This window comes from Tribolium madens, unplaced genomic scaffold (genome assembly GCF_015345945.1).
Source record: "Tribolium madens isolate multiple individuals breed KSU strain unplaced genomic scaffold, Tmad_KSU_1.1 Scaffold_91;HRSCAF=231;Tcas5.2_LG7, whole genome shotgun sequence".
Lineage (NCBI taxonomy): Eukaryota > Metazoa > Arthropoda > Insecta > Coleoptera > Tenebrionidae > Tribolium > Tribolium madens.
Window position 1 is genome coordinate 15646565 of NW_025401063.1, and position 27591 is coordinate 15674155.

General features: G+C 29.6%; 3 protein-coding genes across 3 annotated transcripts; all 3 read right to left on the bottom strand.

Moving 5' to 3' along the window:
- Positions 1-8860: 8860 nt before the first annotated feature.
- LOC123011876 (chymotrypsin-2-like) lies at positions 8861-9756 on the bottom strand. Its single transcript, XM_044409569.1, has 3 exons — positions 9638-9756; positions 9450-9582; positions 8861-9398 (listed from the first exon to the last, which is right to left on the bottom strand). The coding sequence occupies exons 1-3, from the start codon at positions 9684-9686 to the stop codon at positions 8861-8863; spliced, it is 720 nt and encodes a 239-aa protein (XP_044265504.1). The 5' UTR covers positions 9687-9756.
- On the bottom strand, positions 9751-10849 carry LOC123011185 (serine protease 3-like). The gene is made up of 3 exons (XM_044408517.1): positions 10801-10849; positions 10603-10744; positions 9751-10549 (listed from the first exon to the last, which is right to left on the bottom strand). Exons 1-3 carry the CDS (start codon positions 10847-10849, stop codon positions 9994-9996), a joined length of 747 nt encoding a protein of 248 aa, XP_044264452.1. The 3' UTR covers positions 9751-9993.
- Positions 10850-14882: 4033 nt separating this feature from the next.
- LOC123010849 (glucose dehydrogenase [FAD, quinone]-like) lies at positions 14883-26131 on the bottom strand. The gene is made up of 2 exons (XM_044408008.1): positions 25805-26131; positions 14883-17938 (listed from the first exon to the last, which is right to left on the bottom strand). The coding sequence occupies exons 1-2, from the start codon at positions 26099-26101 to the stop codon at positions 16274-16276; spliced, it is 1962 nt and encodes a 653-aa protein (XP_044263943.1). The 5' UTR covers positions 26102-26131; the 3' UTR covers positions 14883-16273.
- Positions 26132-27591: the final 1460 nt, after the last annotated feature.

A 27591-nucleotide genomic window follows, 5' to 3' on the forward strand; every position in this document is an offset into this window, starting at 1 on the left:
GTTAATCTTACTTAAAATTCCATTTTTATAAAAGTACTAGCTGTTGCCCGCGGCTTCGCTCGCGTGGTAGTTTGACATCCACAACTATTTCAAAACGCAGAAGGGCTAAGAAACTTACTAACAAAATATAGCAACACATAATTTATTATGAACTTCGTAGTAAAAATAAAAAAGTCCCTCTTTTATAACTTATTTAAAAACCGTAAAATTTTAAGTCTTATTTCATGGATAATACTTAACAATAATACAAATTTTTATTCTATGTTTAACTATACATATTTGTACAAACTTTCATCCCTTATTTGACCGACACCCTTAGGAATAGAATTCTCCAAAATCTTGAAACACGTGCTATTTTACTTAAAATCAATTATACATTAGAATTAGAATTTATTAGAATCAATTATCATTATAATTAGAATCAATTATACATTAGAATTATAATTAGAATAAACAAAAACTGTTTGTTTACTTACAACAAACAAAAAGTACCTGCGTACTAATTAAAGCAAATAAAGAGTTTTTTTGTTCTAAAAATGATCACTGATCATTGAGCAAAAAGGATCTAGAAGTTTACAGCAGTAGCTTTAAATATAAGAACAATCTTTTTCAAATTAAATCACTTTCCATTCAGATACCAACTTGTTCACTTTGTTCTAGCTTGCTGAACTTTTTTTGAAAATGTTCTGAGCAAATGTTTTCTCATCACTTTCGAGTGATGTTAAATGCAATAAGTCACCTGATTTATTTTGTTGGTACATTCTACGATTATCTTCAGTTAGCTTGTAGGTAGTAGTTGTTGTTGTGATAACAGTTGCACACGAAGCAACTGATTATTGCGTTCAACATCAGTAGAAAGTGATGAAAAAGCATTTGCAGAGAACATTTTCAAAAAAAAAAGTTCAGAAAGCTAGAACAAAGTGAACAAGTTGGTATCTGAATGGAAAGTGATTTAATTTGAAAAAGATTGTTCTTATATTTAAAGCTACTGCTTTAAACTTCTAGATCCTTTTTGCTCAATGATCAGTGATCATTTTTAGAACAAAAAAGCTCTTTATTTGCTTTAATTAGTACGCAGGTACTTTTTGTTTGTTGTAAGTAAACAAACAGTTTTTGTTTATTCTAATTAGAATAAAGAAGGTATAATTGACCATTTTTAAGCAAAAGAAGAGTCTTAAAACAAATACTTTTATAAAAATGCAGTTTTAAGTAAGATTAACATGCATTTCTCCTATATGGAGCAATACCTGAATAGCAAACCTTAACTTCAAAAAATCATATCTTAAAAGCTACTCGGTATATTATTTTAAAAATTTGGATTCTTACTAATAAAAAAATGCTCTACACGATGGTAACAAAGAAAAAAAAATTACTCGTAGGGTTTTTCTTAGATTACTTCGATTTACTTCGAACTTTTTCGAACACTGTTCGAAGAAAAGTTTACCAATATTCAATTTCAAATTGCATATCATTCTAAAGGGCAAGTCCATCCTTTTAGAATGGTCTTTATTTGAAGAAAATCGGCATAATGGATATTGAGTAATGATCTTTTAAAGTTAAAGTATTTTAAATTCATTTAAATTAGAAAAAAAAAATTTAGTTCAAAGCGTGTGGACTTATTGAATTTTTTTTAGTGCATTTGATTTTTCTTGCTGAGACAAAATGATATAAAATTTGTCAAATTGTCACGACATGACGTTTTTTTGTCGGCCTGTGTTATTATACAAGACGATAAAATTGTATTTTATCTTTGAGCGCAATTCTCGGCTGACGCCTCAACGCTAATATACTCGAAACTCATTACTTCCCAGTATAGTTCAACCTAAAACTGAAATATCAAGGCTGAGAAACGATGTATCGAATTGAATATATTGGGTAGAATGCGCGCTTCTACATTTCAATACAAGGATAAATGAAATGTAGCGTTTCCATTTCCATTCAGAGCAACAACGAGCTACTGGCGAGGGTATGTATACATGCAGTGCAGACGAGGGTATTTCAGCGACTAAAACGCGATGTATGGCGTATGGATTACTCCAGAAGCGCTGTAACATCCTTCAATGGTTCCCGGAATGCATCAGTCGTCTGGAAATAGCGTCCGTGTCAATAAAAACGAAACAAATCGCTGTCCGCGGGTCACCCAGCCCCTCCTAGGCAAATACGTCCTGGAATGTAATGGGCGCTGACGTCGCCGAGGGACACGAGCCCTTCCAGGCCTCCGAGGGCCCTGTGATAGATTGCTCGAAGCGTGCACTAGACGCGTCTGAAATGTGCGATAAAATATCAATGTGGTGTTTGTTCCTCTGATAGCGTTCTAAATTCCGCTGATAACCAGGAAAATTTCGTGTTGGACTTTTTTATCGAGCAATGATCGACGTTTGCGAAAAACACACTACACTCATTTCGCTCCAAACAACCCCAATCAATAAATAAATCATCGGGCTCTCCCTCCTACTTGTGAAACTTTAAATCAGGTTTCACCTAAAAATTTCATTTTGGAATGACGGTGGCTGTTATGTCTTGCACGATTAAAAGGGGTTAGAAGCTTGAGCTATTACATCTTAGATCAATAGCGACGGCGCGAGGAGAGCCTAATTACATCTAGACTGTTTTATTTTACGTAAGAAAAACGATGCTGCATCGAAATGTTTGCTATGAGTGGCATAAATCAAACTTTTGTTTAATTTCAAAGGTGGAATGTAAAGTTAGTCTGTTTATCTATTTTTTTCTTGATTCATCAACTCAAAACAATGCGGGAGCAGAGGGCCGATTTTTAAGAAAATGATGAAAGCACGTTACAAACGCTTACACCCCGTTTCACCTCGTTGAATTTTTCACTACACCCACAAAAGTCAAAATTTTAGATTTCATGTTTATAATTTCGTTTAAATATTTGCACCCTATTTCATCCCGTTATAGGTTGGTTTTTGGAAAGTGCCTGATTAGTGCACTTCACTCTCTAAGAATTATATTTTACAAATTTCATTTCGTTTAAACGTGTACACCCCATTTCACCCCCTTAGAAACTGATTTTGAAAATCTCGTTTTAGTGCAGCTTTACAACCGCCAAAGAACATATCTTCCAAATTTTATTTTCTATCTTTGTTTAAGTGTTGACAACCCATATTTTCAAAAAAAACCTTCCTTAGTGTTCCTCTACACCTTCCAAAGAATATGTTTCGTAAATTTTTTGGTTTTATCTTCGCTCAAATGTTTACACTCCGTTTCGCTCTTCTTAAAAATTGATTTTCAAAAAATCTTTCCTTAACGAACCTTTACACACTCTAAGGAACATATCTTCCAAATTTCATGTTTCTATCTTCGTTTAAATATTTACACCCCATTTCACCCCCGTAAAAATTGATTTTCAAAAAATCCCTTCTTAGCGGACCTGTACACCCTCTAAAAAACATATCTTCTAAATTTCATGTTTCTATTTTCGTTTAAACGTGTACACCCCGTTTTATTCCCTTTATTAAGGGGAGTTTTCACGGGACTCTCATAGATAAATATAATAATAATAAGGGCAGTGGAATAAACAATGTAGAATAAAAATCAGATAAACAATTTTTTTATTATGTAAAAAGCGAAGTCTACAACACCACGTCGCTCCTTCCCTATCTCATGCATGCACGATGCATCACAGCCAGAAACTACCGAGAATTGTCGAAGGAACACGATAAACTTTAAACCCTATTTCACCCCTTTAGAGAACGATTTTCGTAAAATCCCTTCTTAGCGAACCTCTACACCCTCTAAGGAACGTATCTGCCAAATTTCATGTTTCCAGCTTGTGTGGTTTAGGCTGTGCGTTGTCTGTCAGTCAGTGTCAGTCACGGAACTCTTTTATATACGCCAGAACTCACGCCTCAGAGAAAATTTTTAAATAAGGTAAGATACCAGAAACATGAAAAAAATGTTTAAAAAATTCACTGTCAAAAAAATTTGACATTTATTTTTTGACATTTGACATTTTTTATCTATTTAAGGGTATTGATGATCTTGTATGTGTTTTTTTTACAATTATTTAGTAAAGGGACAAAAATTTTGCCAATAATAGCCACAAATAACATTGAACAGAGTTACAATTTAGGATACAGCTTCCTTGTTTCCTCTTTTAATAGCCTATAGCAAAAAAACTTGTAAATTTATTTTTCCAACAGAAATAAATAGAGTCAAAGTGCAAAATTTAAAGCCTCATAACTTCGAAATTTTTATAGATAAATTTTTTTTTAACATTTTTTACATGTTCCTGGTATCATCTTACCTTATATGGCATTTTTCTCGGGGGCGCGAGTTCTGGCGCACCTGTATATATAGATTACAGTGGCATACGCCAAAATGGCTAATTAATGTCAACACTAAATGTGTTACCGGCTTATTATGTCAAGAGCTCACTGAAATAATATCAATAATTTTAAATTTGTAAATGAACTTTCCACAATGCATAGAGCTAATCCATAAAGTGCTGAACCGCAATTTTCGCAGAAGCTAAGTGTGTTTAGTTTGAAGGAATTAAAAAATGCCATCATAACAAATAAAACTATAATCTTTATAATTTCAATGATTTTAGCTCAATTTTGTTTATAAGGTCTTACACGCATGTAAGAAAAATTCCGCGTGGGTTTATAAAAGTAATTCAAAAATTTGTGTCATAATTCTAATCACGAATACTCCTCTACAAATGAGCTTAGATAGCACAATATTTATTAATCCAACTCATCAAGCAATAGAAAAATTACAGCTTTTATAATCATCAAGAAATAAACAAATGTTCCTTTGGATTTAATGAAATTTACATTAAATATGACAGCATTGACAGCGATGTCATTCGTAGTGGATTGTTTCCAAGGTACGCTCAAAATTTATAAATTCTGATTTTGCAGCGCGGTGTAGAATTTAGTTTAAACTCAAATAACTCGAGAACGGTACATTTTGGCGATATGAACCTACCTTTTTTATAAAAAAAAAATGATTGGGCTGTATCAAAAAGAGAAATTAATAAGCCGAAAAAAAGTTATGATCCCAAAACTAGGAGAATCCATTGCTACCGGAAATGTATAGCTTCTACAATACTTCCGTTTACACCAAATCAAAAAGTGTCTTTTTGTCTTTTAACATGCAAAATTTAATAATAATCGGATAAACGGTAACAAAAATATTGAAAATCATTTTCTCATACCGGTTTTTGGAAAGATGTAATTTCTCTATTTTTTGAGGTGGGTCAATAAATACTGTACTATCTATTCTCAATTGTAGAGGGGTATGCGTAATTAAAATTATGCCACACATTTTTTAATCAACGATATAAAATATCGTTTTTACTTATATTAATTTAATTTGAATTAATTTATTTTGTTAATTATTAGTGGGCATAAATGATAGAAAAATGTGGTGCAGATAAACGAAAAGAAAAACAAAAATTAAAATTACAAGCAGCCTCTGAAGACGTTCATCTAAAAATTTATTTTCGTTTATTAAACCATCATGATTTCAATTGACGTCACAATCTCAATAGAGGAAACAAACTTCTTCAAAAAAAAATTACTACATTAAGTGACAAGTAGTTTTTATATATATTTTTAGTGTATTGTATATTGGGCCCTCATTTCAACTTAGCACTCCATATAAAAATTTGCCAGTCCGCCCCTGTATACATAATGCCTTAACTGTGTTAAGGGCACTTCCAAATTAATAAAGTCACAACAAAAATATTTTGTGATAATTTCGTTAACAATAATGTAATTGACAATGCCTTAATGTCAAACGCTTGTGTTTCAAAGATCAATCACTTACTAACTTCTGAAACTAGATAATTTAGTTAGAAACACTCAAACTGTTAATACCTTTCGCACCAAAACTAGACAATATTTTGCGACAAGAATCGTCTAATATTATCTATTTGATGTTGTATTTTTTATTAGCAGTTTAATTTTCTTTTTACTAAGGTGCTTTAGAATAAACTACATAAAACTTAATGAATTCAATTTTTCTTTTTACGAGTTACAATTTTAGCAAATGTTGCAAAAGATAAAATGACTGCAGATAGCTGCAATCTTTTGAACTATTTCAGATATAAATTTTTTATGTTTTTTAGATTAAACACACTGCACACAAACAGTTAAGCATAAAAAACTGATAGAGTAAAAGAAATGCATACAGGGTGAATCTTAAATAGACCGACAAAATTTTATCACAGCTTCCTAAGGATAAATGGAAACAAACTGTACCATTTTTACGTTTACACCTTTTAGGGGCAAAACCCCCTTCATCCGTGCCACTTACGGCGTTTATGAATTGTTGCAATGATCAAGTACGTAAATACCATGGTTTCCACTATCTGTGCGAACACATCAGTGGCGTACGTTTTACTTCGAAAATAACTTTAATAAATTTTATTTGAAGAACGTTTAAACAAAGAATTTTTTCAATATTTTTCCCAGCATGTTCTTATTTTATACTACCAAGGATAACATTTTGTCGGTCTATTTAAGAATCACCCTGTATACAGGAGTCCCAACGAATTGAAAGAGCCTATTAGTGACGTTTAAATGGTAAAATTTTAAAAAAATATATAGGTCATTGACTAATCTAGTCCATCGTCTAAAATTATTTTCAACTATACAGCGTGCCTCAAAAGAAGTTACAATACAAACTTGTGTTTTTTCAAATAAAACACTATATGTTTCTTAGCGTTTTTGGATGTAGATTTTTATGATAATCTTTTTAAGGTAAACTTTCATTGGTTGATTTTGCTTTTTAAATTTTATTGCACTAAGACTAAGACATCTAGAAATATTTTTTACAACCGCAAAGAAGAAGGTACAGGCTATAAGATTGTAACATTTTTTTAGTGTATTGCAGTTGCAAAGATCAAAAAATAAAGGCGTTTGTTAAAAGTTCAATAACTTTAAAAAATTAAATGGAACACCCTATTTATTGTCTTTGCATTTAAAAGATTATTAAATTGGCTTTCTAAAATTATATTACTTTTAGGTGTTTTTAATCAATAACTAAAAAGATATTTAACGTTAAACAATTACTATTGTTTCAGTAGGCAAAAAGTGTACAGTTGCACAAGAGATGGAAGAAATATCACTTAATAATCACATTTATGTTAATATCTTTTCATTTATCAGTTCTGGACATTAAAAGTTTATTTTTTTATATAGACAATTTATCAATCTATTAGATACAAAAATAAAAAATAGGGTGTTCCATTTAAATTTTTTAAGTTTTTTAACTTAATTTATGAATCTTTACAAATGCAAAACACTAAAAAATTGCTACAGCTTTAAATTTTGTACTTTCTTCTTAGCAGAAGTAAGCAAAAATTTGTTCTAGCTGTCTTAGTTTTTGTGTAATAAATTTTTAACAATGCACCTTTTGGTCAAAAAAACGTCTTATTTCTAAAACTAAGCAAAATCGACTAATAAGAGACTAGCGTAAATACTTTTTTTTTAAAGTTTCATCTAAAAATGCCAAGGAACATTCGGTGTTTCATTAAAAAAAAAACAAAAGTTTGTATCGTAACTTATTTTTGGGACATGCTGTATGGTGGGAAATAATTTTAGGTGATACACTGGATTAGTATCAGTCAATGCCCTATACAATTTTACCTTTTAAAGGTCATAAATGGACTTTTTATGGGACACCCTGCATTGTTTTCTTCAAATTCTATTAAAAATTAATTACTTTAACAAGATACTAAAGTAGAAACACGAGTATAATAAGTAATCACCATAAGGCAGATTTTTAAAGGGTTGAAGAAAGCATATACAATTAACCACTTGACTCGATGAAGCACCGTTGCGAAATTTATTATTTACCGATAATTGGTCCGCTGTAGCATTGACGTAGTTTATTAAATTTAAAATAATATTAACTAAAAAAAAAACAAAACATTCTTTGTTCCACTATTGAAATAATAAAAAGGTAGCAATTAAATTGAAGAAAACTGTGATGGAAATAAAAAAGTGAGTTATTGTTTTTATTCTATTTTAGTCAATAATAATCATCTTTATACCCCCAAATGAGGGCATAAATTGGTTTTTATGGCACAGATCTGTAAAAAATCTGGCAAGCAACGGTTGGTTTAATTATTCAAACAATGGTATTAAAATTTGTCATATTCTTTCACATACAAATCCTTTGATTTATGCAGAATCAATTTTCCCTGAGCAGTTTCAATTCGTTCTCCGGGCTTTAAACATTTCCTCATGCCATAATCTCCTAATTATGCCATTAATACATAAATAATTATTATTTACGACTATTAAATTATAACGTTTTTGTAGGCGTATCCACATCGATATTAATAAATTCACAGAATATAAAGTCATATCGTCTGAACGTAATGTGACCTTTTTATTAATTATTAAATCTAAACGTCACCAAAAATTGAAAATATTTCATAGTTGTAGGTAAAGCATAGTATTTTACTCAAATATAATGGCTATTACTTATTCAGGTGAGTAAAAAGTTTTTCTGAGATTTGTTTTTTAAACTTCACCTTTGTGAATAATAGCCATAATTATAATTATGCTTTTTGAGGTTTATGTTATTTTAATCTACATTATTTTTAGTCATTTAGTATTTAACAAATAACTTGATTCTATGTTAAAATTTTTTATTTCATTTTAAAGATCCGTTTTTACAAAAACAGTTATTATAAACTGAAAATTTAGAAATGAAATATTAACTGTTATCTTTTATTATTCGATGCCTCACTAAAGTAAGGTATCTTAGTAACATTTTAAATTAATTACTAATTGCATTTATAAGAATTACTAGTCTAAATAAATAAAATACACGAAAAAGTTCCATTAGAAACCAGTTTATTTCAAACATAACGTTTAAATTAAAATCCAAGATTACAACGTGCTGAAGTTAATTTTTTCACCGTGTCTTTTATCCACTTCTTATAATATGATAACCTTATAAATTCTTCAGCGTGACTTGACATACACTTAGCATCATAAGGAATTATTCCAACTAATTCTTTATCAGTATTTATAACTGGTCCCCCAAATGTGTTAACACAAGGATTGCTTGGATTTATGTTTTTAGCACAAAAAGTACCTTCAGTACTATCACAAAATCCTTCTTCAGAAGTAACAGTTAGAAGTTCTTTCATGAATGCATGTTTTGCTCCAGTATCAATGTAAATTGCAAAGACAATAGCATTTTGACTAATTGAGCCTATGCTAATAGGTAAATTGGGTTTAAGAGTCATAATACTTAGCATAATGCTAAATAGAGTTGGCTGTTTTAAGTAGAGCAAAGCAAGATCAGGGGAATCACATTCGTCTGCGTCAAATTGTGGATGAGTTATAATATTTTGTACTTTATACTTGTTTGGAAAGCTTTCAACGTACATTTCCGAAAATATTTCCTCTCTACAACAATCGAACTTTAAGTAAAATAAAAGTTTTTATTAGAATTATTACAATTTCAAACCTGTCATACACGAAGCAGCTGTTAAAAAAACTCTTTCGCTCACAAAAGAGCCACCACAAAAATTACGGTTATTTCCATAACCCAAAGTTGCTATGAATGGATAGTGGTTCAATTTTACAATCTCTTAAAGTTGGTAGTGCTGTAATTACAATGTTTTACTGATTATGAAGTAACCTACCTGGCAAACAAGAACTTAATAGAGACAAAAATACTGTTAAAAGCAACATTTTAATGAGAAGTTGAATTTTTTTGGGTTCTTTTATATAAAGTACTTAAAAAAAGCGGAACAAATGGCACCATAAACTGGTTTTTATTGTAGAGATAAATGTTTTACTTACAAAAATGTAACCATACAGAATAATACCAAATTAATGATACCTGTGATTGTGATGTGATTTTTTTCAAGTATGTACGTTATTACTCAATCAAAAATATCATAAACTTGTTTTATTACCCTACGGACATAAACGTGACAATTTGCACTTAAACATAAAAAATTTCTAAAATTGTCTTTAAAGATTTATATCTATGACATTAGAAATGAAATGTGTCTTGAGGAGAGTTAAACCAAGGTAAGAATGCCAGTTCCTCATTAATCCATTCTTTGTAGCTTGAAAGTCTGACAAATGGTTCAGCGTGTCCTGAAGAACAGTTTGTTTTGGGATTATAAGGAATGATGCCAACAATATATCCACATTTTTTATCAATAAGTGGTCCCCCAAAGTTTTTGCCACAGTAGCTGCCTGTTTTCTTATCAGTAGCGCAAATAACACTCTCAGTACTTGCGCAGAAGTCAGCTTCAGAACCAACAACTTTTAGCTCTCTGTCATGAGCAGTTCTTTTGTCAGCATTTAATTCATAAGCAACAACATCAGCATTTTTACTAACTGAACTCGATTGAAGTGGTTTAGTGAAAGTAAAAGTGAAAATGCTGAAAATGATGTTGAATATTGTGGGTTGTTTCAAGTAGAGTAAAGCAAGATCATTGATGCCAGGCTTGCTGACGTCAAACTCGGGATGTACTTTGAAATTTCGCACTGTATATGTTGGTGGAAAGCCATTAACGTGAACTTCTATATCTTTGTATTGTCTACAACAAACACAATCTCAAACTAATAAAAAGGATACAATTTACGCAATTACATGTTATTCTCAAGCCTTGTCATACAAGAAGCAGCTGTTAGAACAGTTCTTTCATTAAGTACCAAAGTTCCACTACAAAAATTGCGATGATTTTGGTAGCTCAAAGATACCAAAAACCAGAGTTCGTTCCATTGGATGGTGGCTTAAATTACAATAAATAATACAGTAATAAATCATCATATATTTAACATTACTTACCAGCTAGACAATAGCTTAGGAAGGTAGAAAATGTAACTAAAAGCAACATTTTAATGACAAACGCAAACGTAGCTTCAGTTCTTTTATACTTTGTTTTGAAGAGTTTTGCGTGATAATAATAGTGCAATAAACTTGTTTTTCTGAAATATTCGTGACAATTTTCTCATAAATATAAAAGTTAAACCGACACTACAAAAACTTATTAGATATTTAAAATGTGGTAAAAAATTCACAGAATGACGAATCGGTTCATTTAACAGATTAAATTTTCCTTTTACGAGTTACACTTTCAAACAATGTGTTGGTGCAAAGATTAAGTGACTGCAGCTAGCGCAATGTATGCATTTTTAACTATTTACAATTGCTCTGTATTAGACTCAGTTTGTCTAGGAAGAAAAATTAAAATGGCGATATTTAAAAAATCGTTGTTTTTACTAGAAATTCAAAACATAAAATATGTTGGCAAGCAGTGGGTATAGAAGATATTCCATTATAGCAATCAAATATTTCAAAGAGACTTTTTACTTTTATATAGGGATACCATTACATTAAATGAATTGAAGGCAAATACCATCAAAATGCATGCTCAGGTGAACTTAACTTGATTGATCAAACTGTGAGAAAATATCGTATGAATAAATTTCTTTAATGGAGACTTTTTGCGGCAATAGTTGTTACCTTTAATATTAGTTAAAACCTTAAAGTCAGTATAAATACTAACATAGTTCAGTTAGACATGAATCAAATAGTTTTTAACATTACTAGGATACACCACGCTTGGTCCAAAAGTCTGGAAACGATTTTATTCTAGCGAAACTATCTATTTTTCTGGCAAATAAATTTATAGGTGTGCAATGGCTATATAAATGCTATTCAAAAAAAATTCTGAATATTAATTATTTGTTGATACTTAGGAGATAAACATAATAACTTTTTTTTAATGGAAACCTACCACAATTTTTTTTTTGACAACGAGCTTGTTACAAGAATTGTTTCCATGCAATTTTTTTTGTAAACATCACACTTTTTTGTTAAAAAAAGAAGAAGAAAGTTTTGACAACAGATAAAGTTTATAATTTTTTTAACATTGATTGTAACATCTTTAATAACTATTTTTATAGATTTATAAACTGCATAAACATATTTTTGTAAAACAATAAATAAAAAACCGTTTTTATTTAAGAAAAAAATTATTAGTATCATAATCTCAAAAGTTTAAACAATTAATTAAAATAATTTTTTTTTCATCGCTCCTTTACAACCTTTAAACATTTATTAATTTATTTCCAAAAAAAACTAGTCGTTTACTCCAAAAAAATTATTTCATTCTTGTTAGCCAAATATTTTTTTTACAAAAAAGTGTGAGGTTTATAAAAAAAATTGCACAGCAACAATTCTTGTAACAAGCTCGCTGTCTAAAAAAATTGTCGTAGGTTTCCATTAAAAAAAATGTTACTATGTTTATTTCGTAAGTATAAACAATTAATTAATCTTCAATTTATTTTTTGAATAGCATTTTTATAGCCATTGCACACCTATAAATTTATTTGTTAAAAAAATTAATAGTTTCGCCAGAATAACATCGTTTCCAGAATTTTGGACCATCCTGTAGAGTAATTTCATACCAAAACGATAACTTTCAAAACTCATTGTTTCTGATTTTCGTAAATTTCAGATATGTTATAGAACGTATAGATAATTTCACCGTTTTTTATTTTTTCAATGTATGTTGAAAAAACAGGGATGTACAAAATTAAGTACCTCGTAGCAAAAAAAAAATTTGTCTAAAAAACAAATCAACATATTGAATCGATTTTTTTTAAATAATAAGTATACATAGGTATATTACAGACGTGATAATACATGTATTCTAAAAATTTGTTATTAACAAATAATTTAAAAATATATTCTTTAAACAGAAAATAAATAATTACGCAGGTTTCTAAAATTCTCAAAAAATTTATGTCAAAACTCACATTTTTACTATGTCTTCACACCATTTTTCTTTAAGAGCGCTGCATATCATAGTGCATGATCTCCTAAAATATTGCCTAAAAGTAGGGTTTCCTTGGAAATTAAATAGAAAAATCACCAATTACCGTCACTAATAAACTGTTCCAATGAAAACACATAATTTCCAATAACTTATTAAGCATTTATTTTTCAAAAACATCTATAATAAAAAACAAATTCTTCGGTAGAGGAAGAGAAGAGTACTATCTATATTTTATCTATTATCTATATTTTATTCGTTTTATTCGCTCGACTAAAACGATCATTCAAAATTTTGCAATGTCTTTCAAATTGTCTATTAGACATACAGGGTGCGCCAGAACTCATGCCCCAGAGAAAAATTTCAAGTAAGATAAGATACTAGGAACGTGGAAAAAAATGTTTAAAAAATTCTATCTGCCAAAAAATTTTGACATTTATTTTTTGACATTTGACATTTTTTTATATCTATTTAATGATACTGATGATCTTTTATATGTTTTTTTTACAATTATTTAGTAAAGGGACAAAAATTTTGCCAATAAAAGCCACAAATAACATTGAACAGAATTACAACTTCCTTGTTTCCTATTTTAATAGCCTATAGCAAAAAAACTTGGCAAATTATTTTTACAACAGAAATAAATAGAGTGAAAGTGCAAACTTTAAACCCTCATAACTTCGAAATTTTTATAGATAAAATTTTTTTAACATTTTTTCCATGTTCTTAGTAAACGTAAATATTTGCCGGATTACACACGAAATAGATCATAGTTGCCGCTGGTTCTAGTCTGGGGTGCAATTTTTTTTAGTTTGGTACCCATTATTATTTTTATTTTATCACATTTTACTGTTTAATAAGGTATATTTCATTATTCTAAATAATTTTTATCCCCATGAATTTATTTATAGTATTTTTAGACGTATAATTTTGATTTTTGGTCTTTGCGGCCGAACGGTGAGACCGATTTTTACCAATTGTTTCGTGCTACGTCCCCTTGCTACTAATAACCAAATTTCAAGTTTTTAGCTGTTATCGTTCTCGAGATATGCGGTTTACAGACAGACACACACACACACGACCCAATGGCCCAAACCAACTTTATTGGTGTCTTGAAGCTATAATTCGTCCAGAAATGTAAAAATCTGGGGTAGGTCAAATTTCAGCCGATTACAATACTTTCCTTATAGAATATGGAAAGTAAAAATTATTTTCCTGTTCTATACTTAATCCGGGGACATACTGTATTTTGATTGAATATTACATTCCAAGAAACTAAAAAGAAGGTATAGAATTTTTTTATCGAACTCTAACATGGTTCAGTGACTTTACTTTGTCTTCCTGTTTACATCTGAATAGAAATTTGCTGCCAGGTACAAGGTAATATCTCGATGATTATTAAAAATATTTAAAAAAAGAGAAATTCTATGTCATTATTGCTGCATTTAATGCAGCAAAATAGAAAGCGACCGCGAACTTGATTAATAAATCAGTTTATTTTAGAGATAAGAAAGAGATACTTACGTAAATAACGTAATTGTTTTTCTCTAGTGGCGTCAAATTATGCATAAAATAATAGGGTCGTAATAGAATGTTATTATTACACGCATGCATGCCAACCAGTAGTTAATAATTATTTATTTAGTTATACCGAAGCAGTTTCTCTTTTAATGTTCCAATATTTGAAAATTGAGAGGCAATTATCGATACACAACATTAGTCACAGAAATTTCAACGTGATAAATTATGTAGGTACTCTTGAAATAAAAAATTTTGTTGCGACTCAGTTCACAAAGTCATAATGCTGAACAAACTTGTTTGGTGGATACAAGTTAAACGGACGTCATTATTTATGCGAACGAAATACAATTAGTTGGATGTACCAAAGCAATACAATACCAATTTCCAGACAGTAATGTATATTTGCCGACCTAAATGCAAAATTTTGCAAATTTAAATTAATAAATTGGTCCTTCGGTTAATGAAAATAAATGTTGATTGCTACCAATTGCAAAATTTTATTTGTAATGAGCGATTTTATTTATTTTTTTCGTAAATTATAAAAGATATAAACAAACTTTTGATTTTCAAGTTTTTATTAAATAAACTTGTTTATTTACAAGATAGAAATATAACAATACAATAGGATCTGTAACAACTCTATTCTACTTGATGCTTAGTTCGACTACACTGTTGACTTGATAACACATTTGGTAGTTTCTTAAAATATTAAAGTAAAGATTATTATATACATGCATAACCAAAAACAACCAGATGACTTAAAAAATTACTAGTTTTTAAGTCAAAGCTACATTAAATGACTTTAGCACATTAAGCTCTATCTCTATCTCTAACTAAAAAATGGTAACAATAAAAACGCTTATTTAGGTACAACTTGATTTAAAATTAATAAAGATGAATAATAATTAGAAACATATTTTTACTCGTAATTTGTGGCTACTGTTTTCATTTTAAATCATGTTGAACCTGGAAACGTATTCACAAAAGCTTGTTTTAGTTTAATAAACTCTCTTCTACATTGGTGCTCAAATATTAAACTGGAATTATTGGTAACTGCGATGATTAGAGTTTCTATAAAAAATAAGTTACTTAAAACAAAATATGTTTTGTGTGTTAAATAACGTTTTAAATGATACAAAACCTGAATAAATAAATAAGTTAATTAACAGATGGATCAGTAATTATTTTGTGCTAAATTAAACAAATTTTAACCTTTATCATATATTAAATAAACGCGCATTTCTTTTAAATAATTTTGTACAATCATTTGTTATTTAAATACTATTTTATTTAGAAATATTTTGAAAAAAATGTTTAATTAAAGCAGTCTAAAAAATAGACTAAAACGGTGTTAGTCGTTTAGAGTGCTGTAGTTTATTTGTTTTATCCAAAACTAAATAAAATGGTATTTTACCATTACTAACGAGTTTTGAGAAAACCTTGGTAAGGCAAGAAAATAGTATTTACAAATGACAAAATTAGAAAATATTTAGAAACTAATTAAATGAAAATGACAATCACTTACTCTAGAAAAACACAAACCGTAAATTTCTTTTCCCAATATAAATTCTTTTTGCATCATTGATTATCGTTGCTGGTGAATAAATATTACAATATTGCTTAAAAAATATAAACAAAGAACTGCGGTCAAATAAAAATAACAAAATTTTTGTATTTTATAATCTGACCCATCTGTTGGTAAGATAGATGCAGTATAAATGTCAATATGAATTTTAATTTTAATAATTAATCACATTAAAATCTAATTTATATAAAAAAGTGTTGAAACATATATTAACTATTACTACATATATTGTTTAATCCAATCAATTTAGTTAACCGGTGTAAAATTAAAAGTGCGGACATTTTTAATGCATCTAATATTTTGTGTAGATATGTTAGAAGCAAATGACGTTCACAAAACACCCTTTAAGCCTCTTTTTGAATAAAAAAAATCAATTAATGATTAAAGAAAAACGTTTTAATCATTTGTTTAAAATCCATTTTTGGAATTTTTGGAATGGAAAATTTTTTCTTCAACCACGTCTCCTTAATGAAATCACTACCTTTCTCAGCAATCATAATCGTAGGAGCATTTGTGTTACCTCTAGTAACTCTGGGCATAATTGAAGTATCAATAACTCTCAAATTTTTAATACCATACACTCGCAATTTCGGATCAACTACCGCAAAAGGATCATGTTTCGGTCCCATTTTACAAGTACCAGCATAATGGTACATGGTACTAGTATAAGATCGGACTAAACACAACCAGTAGTCATCAGTACCAAACGAATATCCATCACAGGCGGCCACAGGTGTAGTTATCAAACTCACTCCAAGTCTTTGCATGGCGCGAGTTTTGAGTAAATTCAAACTTTGCTTAATTCCTTCAACCATCGTCAAAGCATCTATTTGCTCGTTAAATGTGTTTGAGTAAATTAGAGGGTAACCATAAATGGGGTCAGTACTATTCAATTTAATAACACCTCTGCTTCTCTGGTTGAGCAAAATTGGACGAATGATAAAACCGTTATAATAAGCAAGAGGGTAGACTTTAGTCCCGGAAGCCAAAAGTAGATCAGTTACGTAATCTACAACATTTGCTGTATCAATAGAATATTGCATGTCAGGTCGCCCAGGTTCTAACTCGTACTTTGTTTGTACGAAAGTATTTACTTGCAAAGGACCTGTCGAGGATAAAGGACCCGCTTGTTCCTCTCTGTAGTAGAAAACATCGCGAGTTACTTGCTCCGGTGGTACAAGTGTAGCTGATTCGTTGTTTATTTGCAACAAAACACCATCGGTGGTTGGATGATCCATCAAATTGTAACCCACTGCAAGATCTTTGATAACTTGGATACCGAAATTTTGTAAATGATGGGCTGGGCCAACCCCACTCAACATCAAAACTTTGGGCGTCATAATAGTCCCACAGGAGACAATAACTTCTTTCCTTGCTCTAACTTGAATTAATTTTCCATTTTTTTCATACTCCACACCAAACGCGACCTTGGTATGGGGGTCAATGAGCACCCTAATAATGTAAGCCTTAGTCTCAATAGTCAAATTCTTTCGTTTCCTCCTAATAGGTCTAATAAACGCAAGATTTGCACTCTCTCGTCTTCCACTTCTTGTCGTGGTTTGAAGCATCATAGTTCCAATTTGTCTTCCGGCGTTTTGATCAATGACAGGTAGTCCCAACTCTTGGAAGGCTTCAAACAACGAACGAACGTTAGATTCTTGATATTGGAATCTTTCGACGCTGAGATAACCCCCAACCCCATGCGCCTGGCGCTCTACAGTATCAATGTTGTGGTTATCTTCAGATTTCATGAAATAAGGAAGGACTTCTCTCCAGGACCAACCAGGATTGCCCGCTTCAGCCCATTCGTCATAGTCTCGAGGGTTTCCTCGGATATAGATCATATAGTTGATTGTGGAGGACCCACCCATCACTCTACCTCTTGCCCAAGAACATTGCCCATTCTGGCGGGCAAGACAACTATTAGGGTCAGGTTGGGTCGAGAAACCCCAGTCGATACTGGACTGTTGCAAAGCGGGGGCAAATGCGGGTACGTCGGCCACTTCTGGTTCTTCGTCTCCAGCTTCCAACAGCAGAACCTAGAAAAGAAAAGCTGTTATAGTTTTTCTGAAATCAATATTTAATTGCAATGTACAGTCTGTTTTTTTTTAATGGAAATAATTACCAAATCATGTTAAAAAACTATCTATAAAAATTTCTAAATTAGTTTGAATTTTGCACTTTGACTCTATTTATTTCACTTGGAAAAATAATTTTCCAAGTTTTTTTGGTACGCTGTTTAATGTTATTTGTGGCTTTTATTGGCAAAATTTGTGTAAAGTCTGTTTTTTCTCTAAATGGAAATTACCAAGTCAAAATTTCGGTGAAAAAATTGGTAGCAGCTTGTCTCCATAACCACGAATTTTGTTTGCTCTTTTTTTGCTCTTAGAAATTTTGTTAAAAAATTATGGTTATGTTTTCAAATTTTGACTTTTATGAATCTTGTGTGCTTGTTTGCTCTTTGAAAGCGCTATAATTGAATACCTGAGGACAGGCATCATTACCTAAGGTCTAAAGACAGAATTCAGTGCTAAGAATTTTGACAGAAACACACCGCAAGTAAGTACAATGTTGTGGACAAAAATGAGATTCTTGCTACAAAAACTTTGAAGAAAAAGGATGTATATACAGAAAAAAGTTATTTAGCAAAAGATACAAGTTAGTATTATGATGGTTGGCAATAAATTTTGTATAATTGATTGAAATGAGCTCAAAGTTGAGGTATTTTATAAATTCTTCTTCAGCTTTAGTTTCAAAATTGTTACTTTTTCAACACGTTCCTCAAAAACTATGCACAAGACGCTAGTTTAATTGCGTTCTTTCCGAGGTTCTCTCTCATTCATGTTAATTTTGTATTCTTGTCAATTTTTTTGCTAAAAATTAAGAATGTTTAGCAAACCTGCGTCTACATTTTAACGGGCCCTTTTTCTAACTTCTTGCTTGCGAACTATTCGTTTCCAAATTTCGAAAAACTGTTAGTGTACCGAATTTGTTTCTTTTTTGGTGTTTCGTCTCTAAATTTTCTTAGACTATTTTTTGTGTTGACGTATAATGACATTGTTTTCAAATTAATTGAAAAAACCGGAACTGCCAACTTCCTTTATTAAAATTACCATGAATGAATTTACTAGTAATGCCAACGTTAAGACTGTTTGGCATTTCCATTAAAAAGAAAACAGACTTTACAGTAATTTTACCTGTAAAGCATCAGGTTTAAATAACAAGACAAATAGTAAATCAACCTCAAATTTCATTAAAAATTTTGTGTTTTCTAAAATTAAATACGGCACACATTATTTCTAATTGAAACTTGACTGTAATATGCTTTAAAATCCATATAACACTGTAATTCTTTTAAAATGTAAAATGGCATTATCCTTCACGGTTAGAATTAATGTACCGTACATCCATAGACTTAACTCTAAAACCATTAAACATAAGGATATGTCTCTTCAAATTTTCCATTCTTGTTATTTCAATACAGATAATGGCATTTTTTAGAATCTTGACTGAAATTCCATTAATTTTCCATTAATTTTTTTAACAGCCTGAAGCGAAAATACGCAGTGTCAAATGGGAGTAATGACAATAATTTACCTTGATTTAGCACGGGTGCTAAAATAAGAATAAAAATTGTAACAAAAATTCTCTTTGGTTTTATAACTAATAATTAATAATAATAATTAATAATAATAATTCTCTTTGGTTTAATTTTTTTTTATTTTTAAATAATTGTTATCTCAACACGCTTAAGTAGTAAAGTATGATTTGATATTGTATCAAATGTGGGTTATTTTAATAAATACAAAAAATCCTCTTCTGATGAAAATGTCTGTTGTTGAAGGTACCTCAGCTGGTAGACAGATGAATCACCATTTGAATTGGGTTACCATTTTAAATTAATTCGAGTGTAAAGAAGCAGAACGAAAGCAAGACTTTACAGTTGCAAGTGAGATTTACGAAGAAAAATGTCACAATATTATTTTATTTGAAATCAATCAGACCCTACAGTTGCGTAAATGAGCATCATTTATTTGTATATTTTTTTTGGTTGAGTTTTTGAGCTACCTTAGACCATTGTTTTCGGTGACAGAAATCAAATATTGTTCACAAGTGAGATAAAGTACTCACAAGTGAGTAAATTTGACTATTATATTATATTTACTATTATATTTTTATAGGTGAATATTTTACTTGAATAAAACTTCATTTTTTGGACCTGTAAGATAAAACGTGGTATATCACACGTGATCGAAATGCCATTATGAAACTCGTGAGAAGTGTCAAAATTCTCACTCGCGTATAATGATACATTTCTATCACTTATAATATAATGTACTATTAAATAAACTGTTTATTACTAAAAATTTCAAATAAATAGAAATTTACGTCTTCTTTACTGAGTAACATTTTTTTTCTTCTGAACTTATTTTCAAGGTATTAATAACAACATTCCTCTCAAACTGATATTACATTTTGCTGTTCGTTTGATTTAATAAAGTAAATATTTTAACAGGACTCAGATATCTTTTAATGAATAGAATAAAGGGATCCTGTTGGTATTTTTCTGCAGCATTATTAAATTTTCTCTATAAAAAAACAATTGAATATTCGCAATAATGCATGTACACGTATGTAACAGATAATTACTCAATTAATACTTTCCAAAGAAGAAACATAATTACTTGTTTTGAACTATTTTCACAAAGGAAGTTGTATTAGAAAATGCTAGAATAATGTCAATATCATTGCCATATTATAAATGATAATTTAGGAGGTTGATATTTATTACATAAATTATTACATTAAAGAGACTAGTACTATGCAAAAAAGCTGGTAATTTCGGACCTAATCTCATTGAATCACATTCACACGCAATCATGCTTTAATTATTATTTTGCAGAGCAAAACCAGTATTAAATCAATGAACTCACGTAAACAGTAACTTATTATATTGTTAATTTTTTATTGTTTGTACTACTGTACTTCTCGACCTTACAAAGTAAACGAAAAAGGTTATTTCGCCTGTGACGCAGTTAAAGCTTTTTGAAGAGGAATTTTTAGGAGTTTAGTTTTTCTAACTCCAATCGAGGAATTTTGTGAAAAGTTCACTGATGAATTACTGATGGCAACCTTCAACGCTCGGGCCATCGACCACTAACATGTGTCATGCGGAACCAATGTATTTTTTAGAAGGAAGTTTTCCGGAGTTTACGAATCGCTTAATTAAAAACAGTTTTTACGCCTTACCTTCGACGAAATTACAATTCTTTAACGAAAAAAAATTGTAAAGGTTTAAGTCAAAATTTACTGTGAAACTACAGATTCTAAACTGGGAAACATTTTAATTAATCTCTTTCGTGGTGGATCGTAAAATGCAAAATTAACATTTTACATATTAAAAAGTAAAGCCCACAAAATACATAATCAATTTGTCTCACTTATATCCCAAAATGATGCAAGTAGGTTTTATTGTTATCGAATAATAAAGCATAAGAATAAATGTTTAATTATGCAACACTATTTTATATTGTCCAAATAAATAAATAACCAATTTACTGAGTCCGTTATACATTCCACCAAAATATTCTAATATTTAAATTTTCAATTATTAATCTTGTATATGAATATGTTGCTTAACAATATCAGATCTTGTGACAATGGTAAATTAAACTTTTTCAACAAACCGCTCACTTTTTTTAACACACTGTAGTAGGTGAGAGTATGAAATAATGTATGTTATTGCAAAAGTCAATAAAAAAGTTTACATAATTCAAAAGTGACTAAAAATTTGATAATAGTTTTTTTCTATTTATTTGACATAACAATAACACAAATATTTTATTACTCAAATACTTGCTATACAATCAATTTTTTTATTTTGTTCTGCATAACAATACGTTTGAAATAAAAACTTGTACAAAAGTGGCTCAATCACTATAATAAAAGTAATTCGCCAATTCCTAAATTCCTTTTAGGGATTGGGAAATACATTATTCTATATAATAATAATTTACGTAGGATTGTCATCTTTATCAAATGTTAAAAACACAATTTATTTACATACAATAATCATTTTTATTAGAAATTCAGTTATTTTATTATTTCAAAATATGACTATGAATAAAATAGCATACAAACCTCGGTTGAAATTTTATTTTATCATCGGGCTGCATCTAATGTAGCAGTTGCACCTCTTTAGTTAGTGAGAAAATTCTTCTCATAGTTATAATAGTTATTTATGTTATAAGTGTTAGAAACGATCTATTGCACTACGAACGATAATATTGCGCGAGACATGTAAGTCAGTAACGCAATGGAGTTTTCACAAGCGTAACATACAATATTTTTTGTGCTGCCTTTTAAAAAAATTACATTTTTCAATCAATAATTATTAAAATAAATATTATTAGTTTAGTTACAAAATTATGTTAGTATTCAATTTATCACTAAATAAATGTGTCAGAATTCGCTGCCCAGAGACTTATTTTTTGACATTTGACATTTTTTTATGTCAATAACATTAAACAAAGTTACAATTTAGGATACAGCTTCCTTATTTTCTCTTCTAATAACACATAGCAAAAAAGCTGGGAAAATTATTTTTTCAACAGAAATAAATAGAGTCAAAGTGCAAAATTTAAACTCTCATAACTTCAAAATTTTTATAGATAGAATTTTTTTAACATTTTTTCATGTTTCTGGTATCTTACCTTACATGGCATGTCACGTTCTCCAACTGATATCATAATTTTATGATTAATTTCATTAATAATAAGTAATAACAAATAATTTGTTTGCCTGTCTTGAAAGTTCAATAGATAACTACCTTAAGACTAAAACATTTTAGCATTTTGAAAATATTTATAAAAAACCTAATTGTCTATCATTTGCTGATAAGCAGGTTTTTTGACTTGAATTTCTTGTTTGTATTTTGCAGCGCTGAGGTTTTGTCAATTGCAAATATGGCAGCACAAAAATACTATATTCACCTCGATTTCTAACTTTGTTTTTACTGAATTATTCTTTGTTTTAAATATTTAAGAACATTAATGACAGAAATTGAACATACTGTATTCGTGTCACATATTTTATCTTCGCACAAATACATACAAGGGCGCCAAAACTCGCATCTTTTGACATTTATTTTTTGACATTTGACATTTTTTTATATCTATTTAAAAATACTGATGATCTTGTATATGTTTTAAAAATTTTCAAACTTTGTTAAAAATATTGAAACCTAGAAGTAACAGTTTTTTTAGTAAACCAACGCTGTACGAATTTATAAATGAGATATTTCAATAATACAAATAGTTGTATTTATTTATAATACGAGTGTGATTGAAATATGTCAAATATTGATTTTCGAGACGACTTTGCAGTACGTTTTTGTGACAACTAAGAGCGATAAACGATAAGGTCAGTGTTTTCAGTAAAGATAGTCATAGAGTATATGTATAATAAACACCATATTTGTGTCAAACCGATTATATAACAAATGAAGTTATATGTTGTAATATTTATAGTTACAATGATAATAATTTATGATAAATATGTAAAAGCGATTTATTTTTTGTAGTTTTGTTTTAAATTTCTATCAGTTCATTAAAAGTAATTTTTTTGTAAATTTAAAAATGCCTGTGATAGCCCCAATATTTTGAAAAATCAACTCTCTTTAAATATCGATTCTTAAAACTGTTTCATTTTTTATAGTAATAATTTAATTATACATTTAACTAATTTTCCTGCAAAAGTAGAAGTTTCAATTACATCATACATTAACGACTGATCAAGTAACAAGGCTGCAGCTGCAACATCAAACAAATTACATAGTAGATCACCTAGAACTTGACTCTACAGAAAGCTTCCGTTTTACTCAATATTGAAAACTATACTTTATAAAATTCTAATTTCTTTTCAAGATACATAATTTGTAAAATTAAATGTTTTATTTTAACAAAATTAAACCTTTGATAGAACCAAATGTTCATTTTTGTTTCTAACAATTGATTGAACATTTTGTAATATTAGTTTTAAATTAAATTTAAATGAACTGTTGTTATTGATATGAAATGTATCAATTACGAGTAGAAATGTATTTATACACAAAATTACTTTTAAATTCGTCAGTGTGAACATCAAAGCAGAAAATGTATTTTCAGATTCGATTATACAGGGTGTTCCGTTTTTATTGTTACAAATTTAAGCAGGTGCTAGGATATTCAATTTTAAAATAAAAGTTTCCTATAAACATGTATCGAAAAATACTAAATAAGGGAGCTACATCCCCTGAAACAGGTGCATCTTTTAATGGATTTCTTGAATTATTTCAGCAACCATTGTAGATAAAATTTCAAAATTTGGTACAACTGAAAACCTTTATAATTTACAGTTTTTTTTTTTATAATTTACAGTTTACAGGCCATAAAGAGGATAAAAATTAGATTTGTTTCACCGTTTAAGACACCCGTAATTAAAAATTTTGACAACTGATCTTTGAATTTGTTCTTTTGTAATTTTATCAATTCTGTAATAGTGGAAAACCCCATTAAAAACGCATCTCTTTCAGGGGATGTAGCTGGCATACGTAACATTTTTTGATACATGTTCATAGGAAACTTTTGTCTTGAAATTGAATATTCTATCACATGTGTAAACACCCTGTATAACTACAATAATTTTTCTCATAATTAGGATTTTCCATAATCTGATGCGAAACGAAAGTTTCCCAGAAAGCACATAATAATTACCATTCATTACACTGAATGGATGAATGAATGAAAACAAAGTCATTGATGATGCAAAACCTTGATCGCACATTGATCACTAAGGCTCGGATTATATGCACGAAAAATTCGTAAAATATGCCCATATATATGCACGTATTTTCACAAAAATATGCACACAATATTAAAAAATATGCTCCAATATATGCCAAATATGCATCGATCTGCAAAATTTTTAACAATAAAAAATCAAAGTTGGGATAAATTTTTATCCTCGAATACACTAAACTTTGTATTTTCGTCATCTTGAACGATAAATGAATGAATAAATAAATTGGTTTGTTGTGAGACAAGCCATTTTAATAACCTAGTAATTAACCCTTTCTAAAAAATCTGTACTTTTCAGATCACAACACGTTTTTTTCTTAAAGTATTTATTTTTTGAAAAAACTAATTGATGAATTATAAAATTCTATAGAAATATGTTTTATCAAAAATAAAATTTTTCAAAATTTTTATTTTTTCGTTTTTGAGTTCTACAAAAATATTTATTTTTTTAAATAGCAAACCACCAAAAGAAACATTTTTCTCATGAAGGTCAAGATCTAAGGGATTACAACTATCTACTTTATATTAAATTATTTTTTTTTACATATGTATGTCGTAATTTAGTCAACAAAAATCGAATAACTCAAAAACAAAACAAAATTTTGTTTAAAAAAAATCATTTTTTTATGTTACTTTAATTTTATTAATTATTATTTTTTGGAAACAAATGATTTAAAAAAACCGCTTGGTTCAATACTTTATATTCACCCTGTATAAAACAAATTTAAAAAGGAAAGACTTAGCAGGGTACTAATTTTTTGAGTTTGGCTTACGAATTACCGGTTGTTTTCTCCTTAAAATATTTTGTAACTTGAACTGAAATTTTTAATTGAAAATTAGTGATTTGAAGAAAATATGCAATATTTCCAAAAATATGCACCAAGTTGCCAAAATCTGCAAAATATGCATTTTTTAATGGGCTTATTTTAATCAAAAAACATTAGATATGCATAGAAAACTTACAATTTTGTTGATATACCTCTTAATGACAAATATGCATTTTGCATATAATCCGAGCCTTATTGATAACGTATTAGAAAAATTAAAAAAATTAAGTGTGGTACTTACACTCCATGAGGGTATTTCCGTAAGTCGATTAGCCAGCACACATCCTGCACTTCCTGCACCTAGCACAATAAAATCATACTCTCGTTCTCTCGGCTTATGATACTCATCACTGCCGGGGTACCCGTAAATATTTGAACCAAAATCGTAACCACTTTGCCCGTAGTCGTATTCGGAATCAAGAGATTGTCCAAATAATTGCGTGATGAGTTGCAGGAACAAAAAAGTCGGTGGTTGGCAACTGGTAAGGTTGGTATACACCGCACATGATTCTGCTAAATTCGGAGGTATCCAAGACATGCTGACACTAAGGCGTACACTGAACTAAGCGCTTTTAGATCAGGTGCAGAAAGTACATGCTTAGATATTATGCGTTAGCTTTTTTCCACTTAACTGTCGCGCCCTTCCACGACGGGCTTTCACGATTCGGTGTTTCTTCTCCAGTCTTTGTCTAGCTTAAGTGTCCTTATGCGAGTGGGCAACCAGGACAAAGGTAAAGGCTTCTCAAACCAGATCGGGACCAATTTTTACATCGACTCTCGTCCTCGGCAAAAATTTATGCCTATTTGCGTTAATTTTCTTGCCTTTCACTGATATTTCCATTATTTAGAAAGGTTCAATACTTGACGAAAAATTTTACTATGTAGACCAGGTACCACGACTGGAAATATATTAAAAATTCAACTTTTATTAAAAAACTAATAACTAAACACTGACTGACCGCAACATCCGACCGATAGGCTATTTCTGAAGCAAGATAGGAAATTGCTTCGCTTCAGTGCTCGTTATTTGAATCTCGCTGCACTTTTTCAAACAGTTGAACAATTTAGAACTGTTGCAAAAATCTTACCGGCTGAAACGAATTTTTCGTAACTAATTCGCTCAAAATTGTTGTTTTTACTTACGTACCATATAGACCGTCTTTACCAACTTTCTTCTATGTCGTAATTGCCAAATTTTTAGTGGTCACTGAATAAATTAAAACTTATAATAAAAGTGAATAAACAATCCTAGATAAAAGGACTGGAAAATTATTGCGGTAAACCACCTCTAAAACGCAATTATTTATTACTTTTTTATTTACATTCTTTTCGTTCAAGAATTAATAACACTATAATACAACTCATAAAAATTATTGTCACAATACTTAAACAAAATATCTTACGAATTGGTGGAGATTAATTTGACATTTATTTGTAACTGCTTAGATAAAAAAATATTAAAATTATATACCATGAAATAAACCAAAGAAAAATGTTAAATTTGCTCTGTCACTTGCTAGATTCAGTAAGTTGCAAAGTGACGTCAAACACTTCCAAAAACAATAATAATTTATTGGGTTTTTTCACCTTACGTTAAGTGGTAGTTTCCGGTAATTTTCCTTTCTTCACTGAAATTGATGATTATATGGAAAATGCATATTTGTAATTAAGAGGTATATCAACAAAATTATAAGTTTTCTACGCATATCTATTGTTTTTTGTTTAAATAGACCAATTAAAAAAATGCTTATTTTGTCAACTTCGTGCATATTTTAGGAAAAATTGCATATTTGTGCATATTTTTTTCTAATCACAAATTTCTGATTAAAAAAAACGGTAATTCGTAGGCCGGACTCAAAAAATTAGTATCCTGCTGAGTGTTTTCTTTTTGAATTCGTTTTATACAGGGTGAATATAAATTATGGAACTAAGCGTTTTTTTTTTTTAATCATTTGTCTCTAGAAAATAATACTTAATATAAATTAAAGTAATATAAATATGTGATTGTATTTTGAGAAAAACAATTGT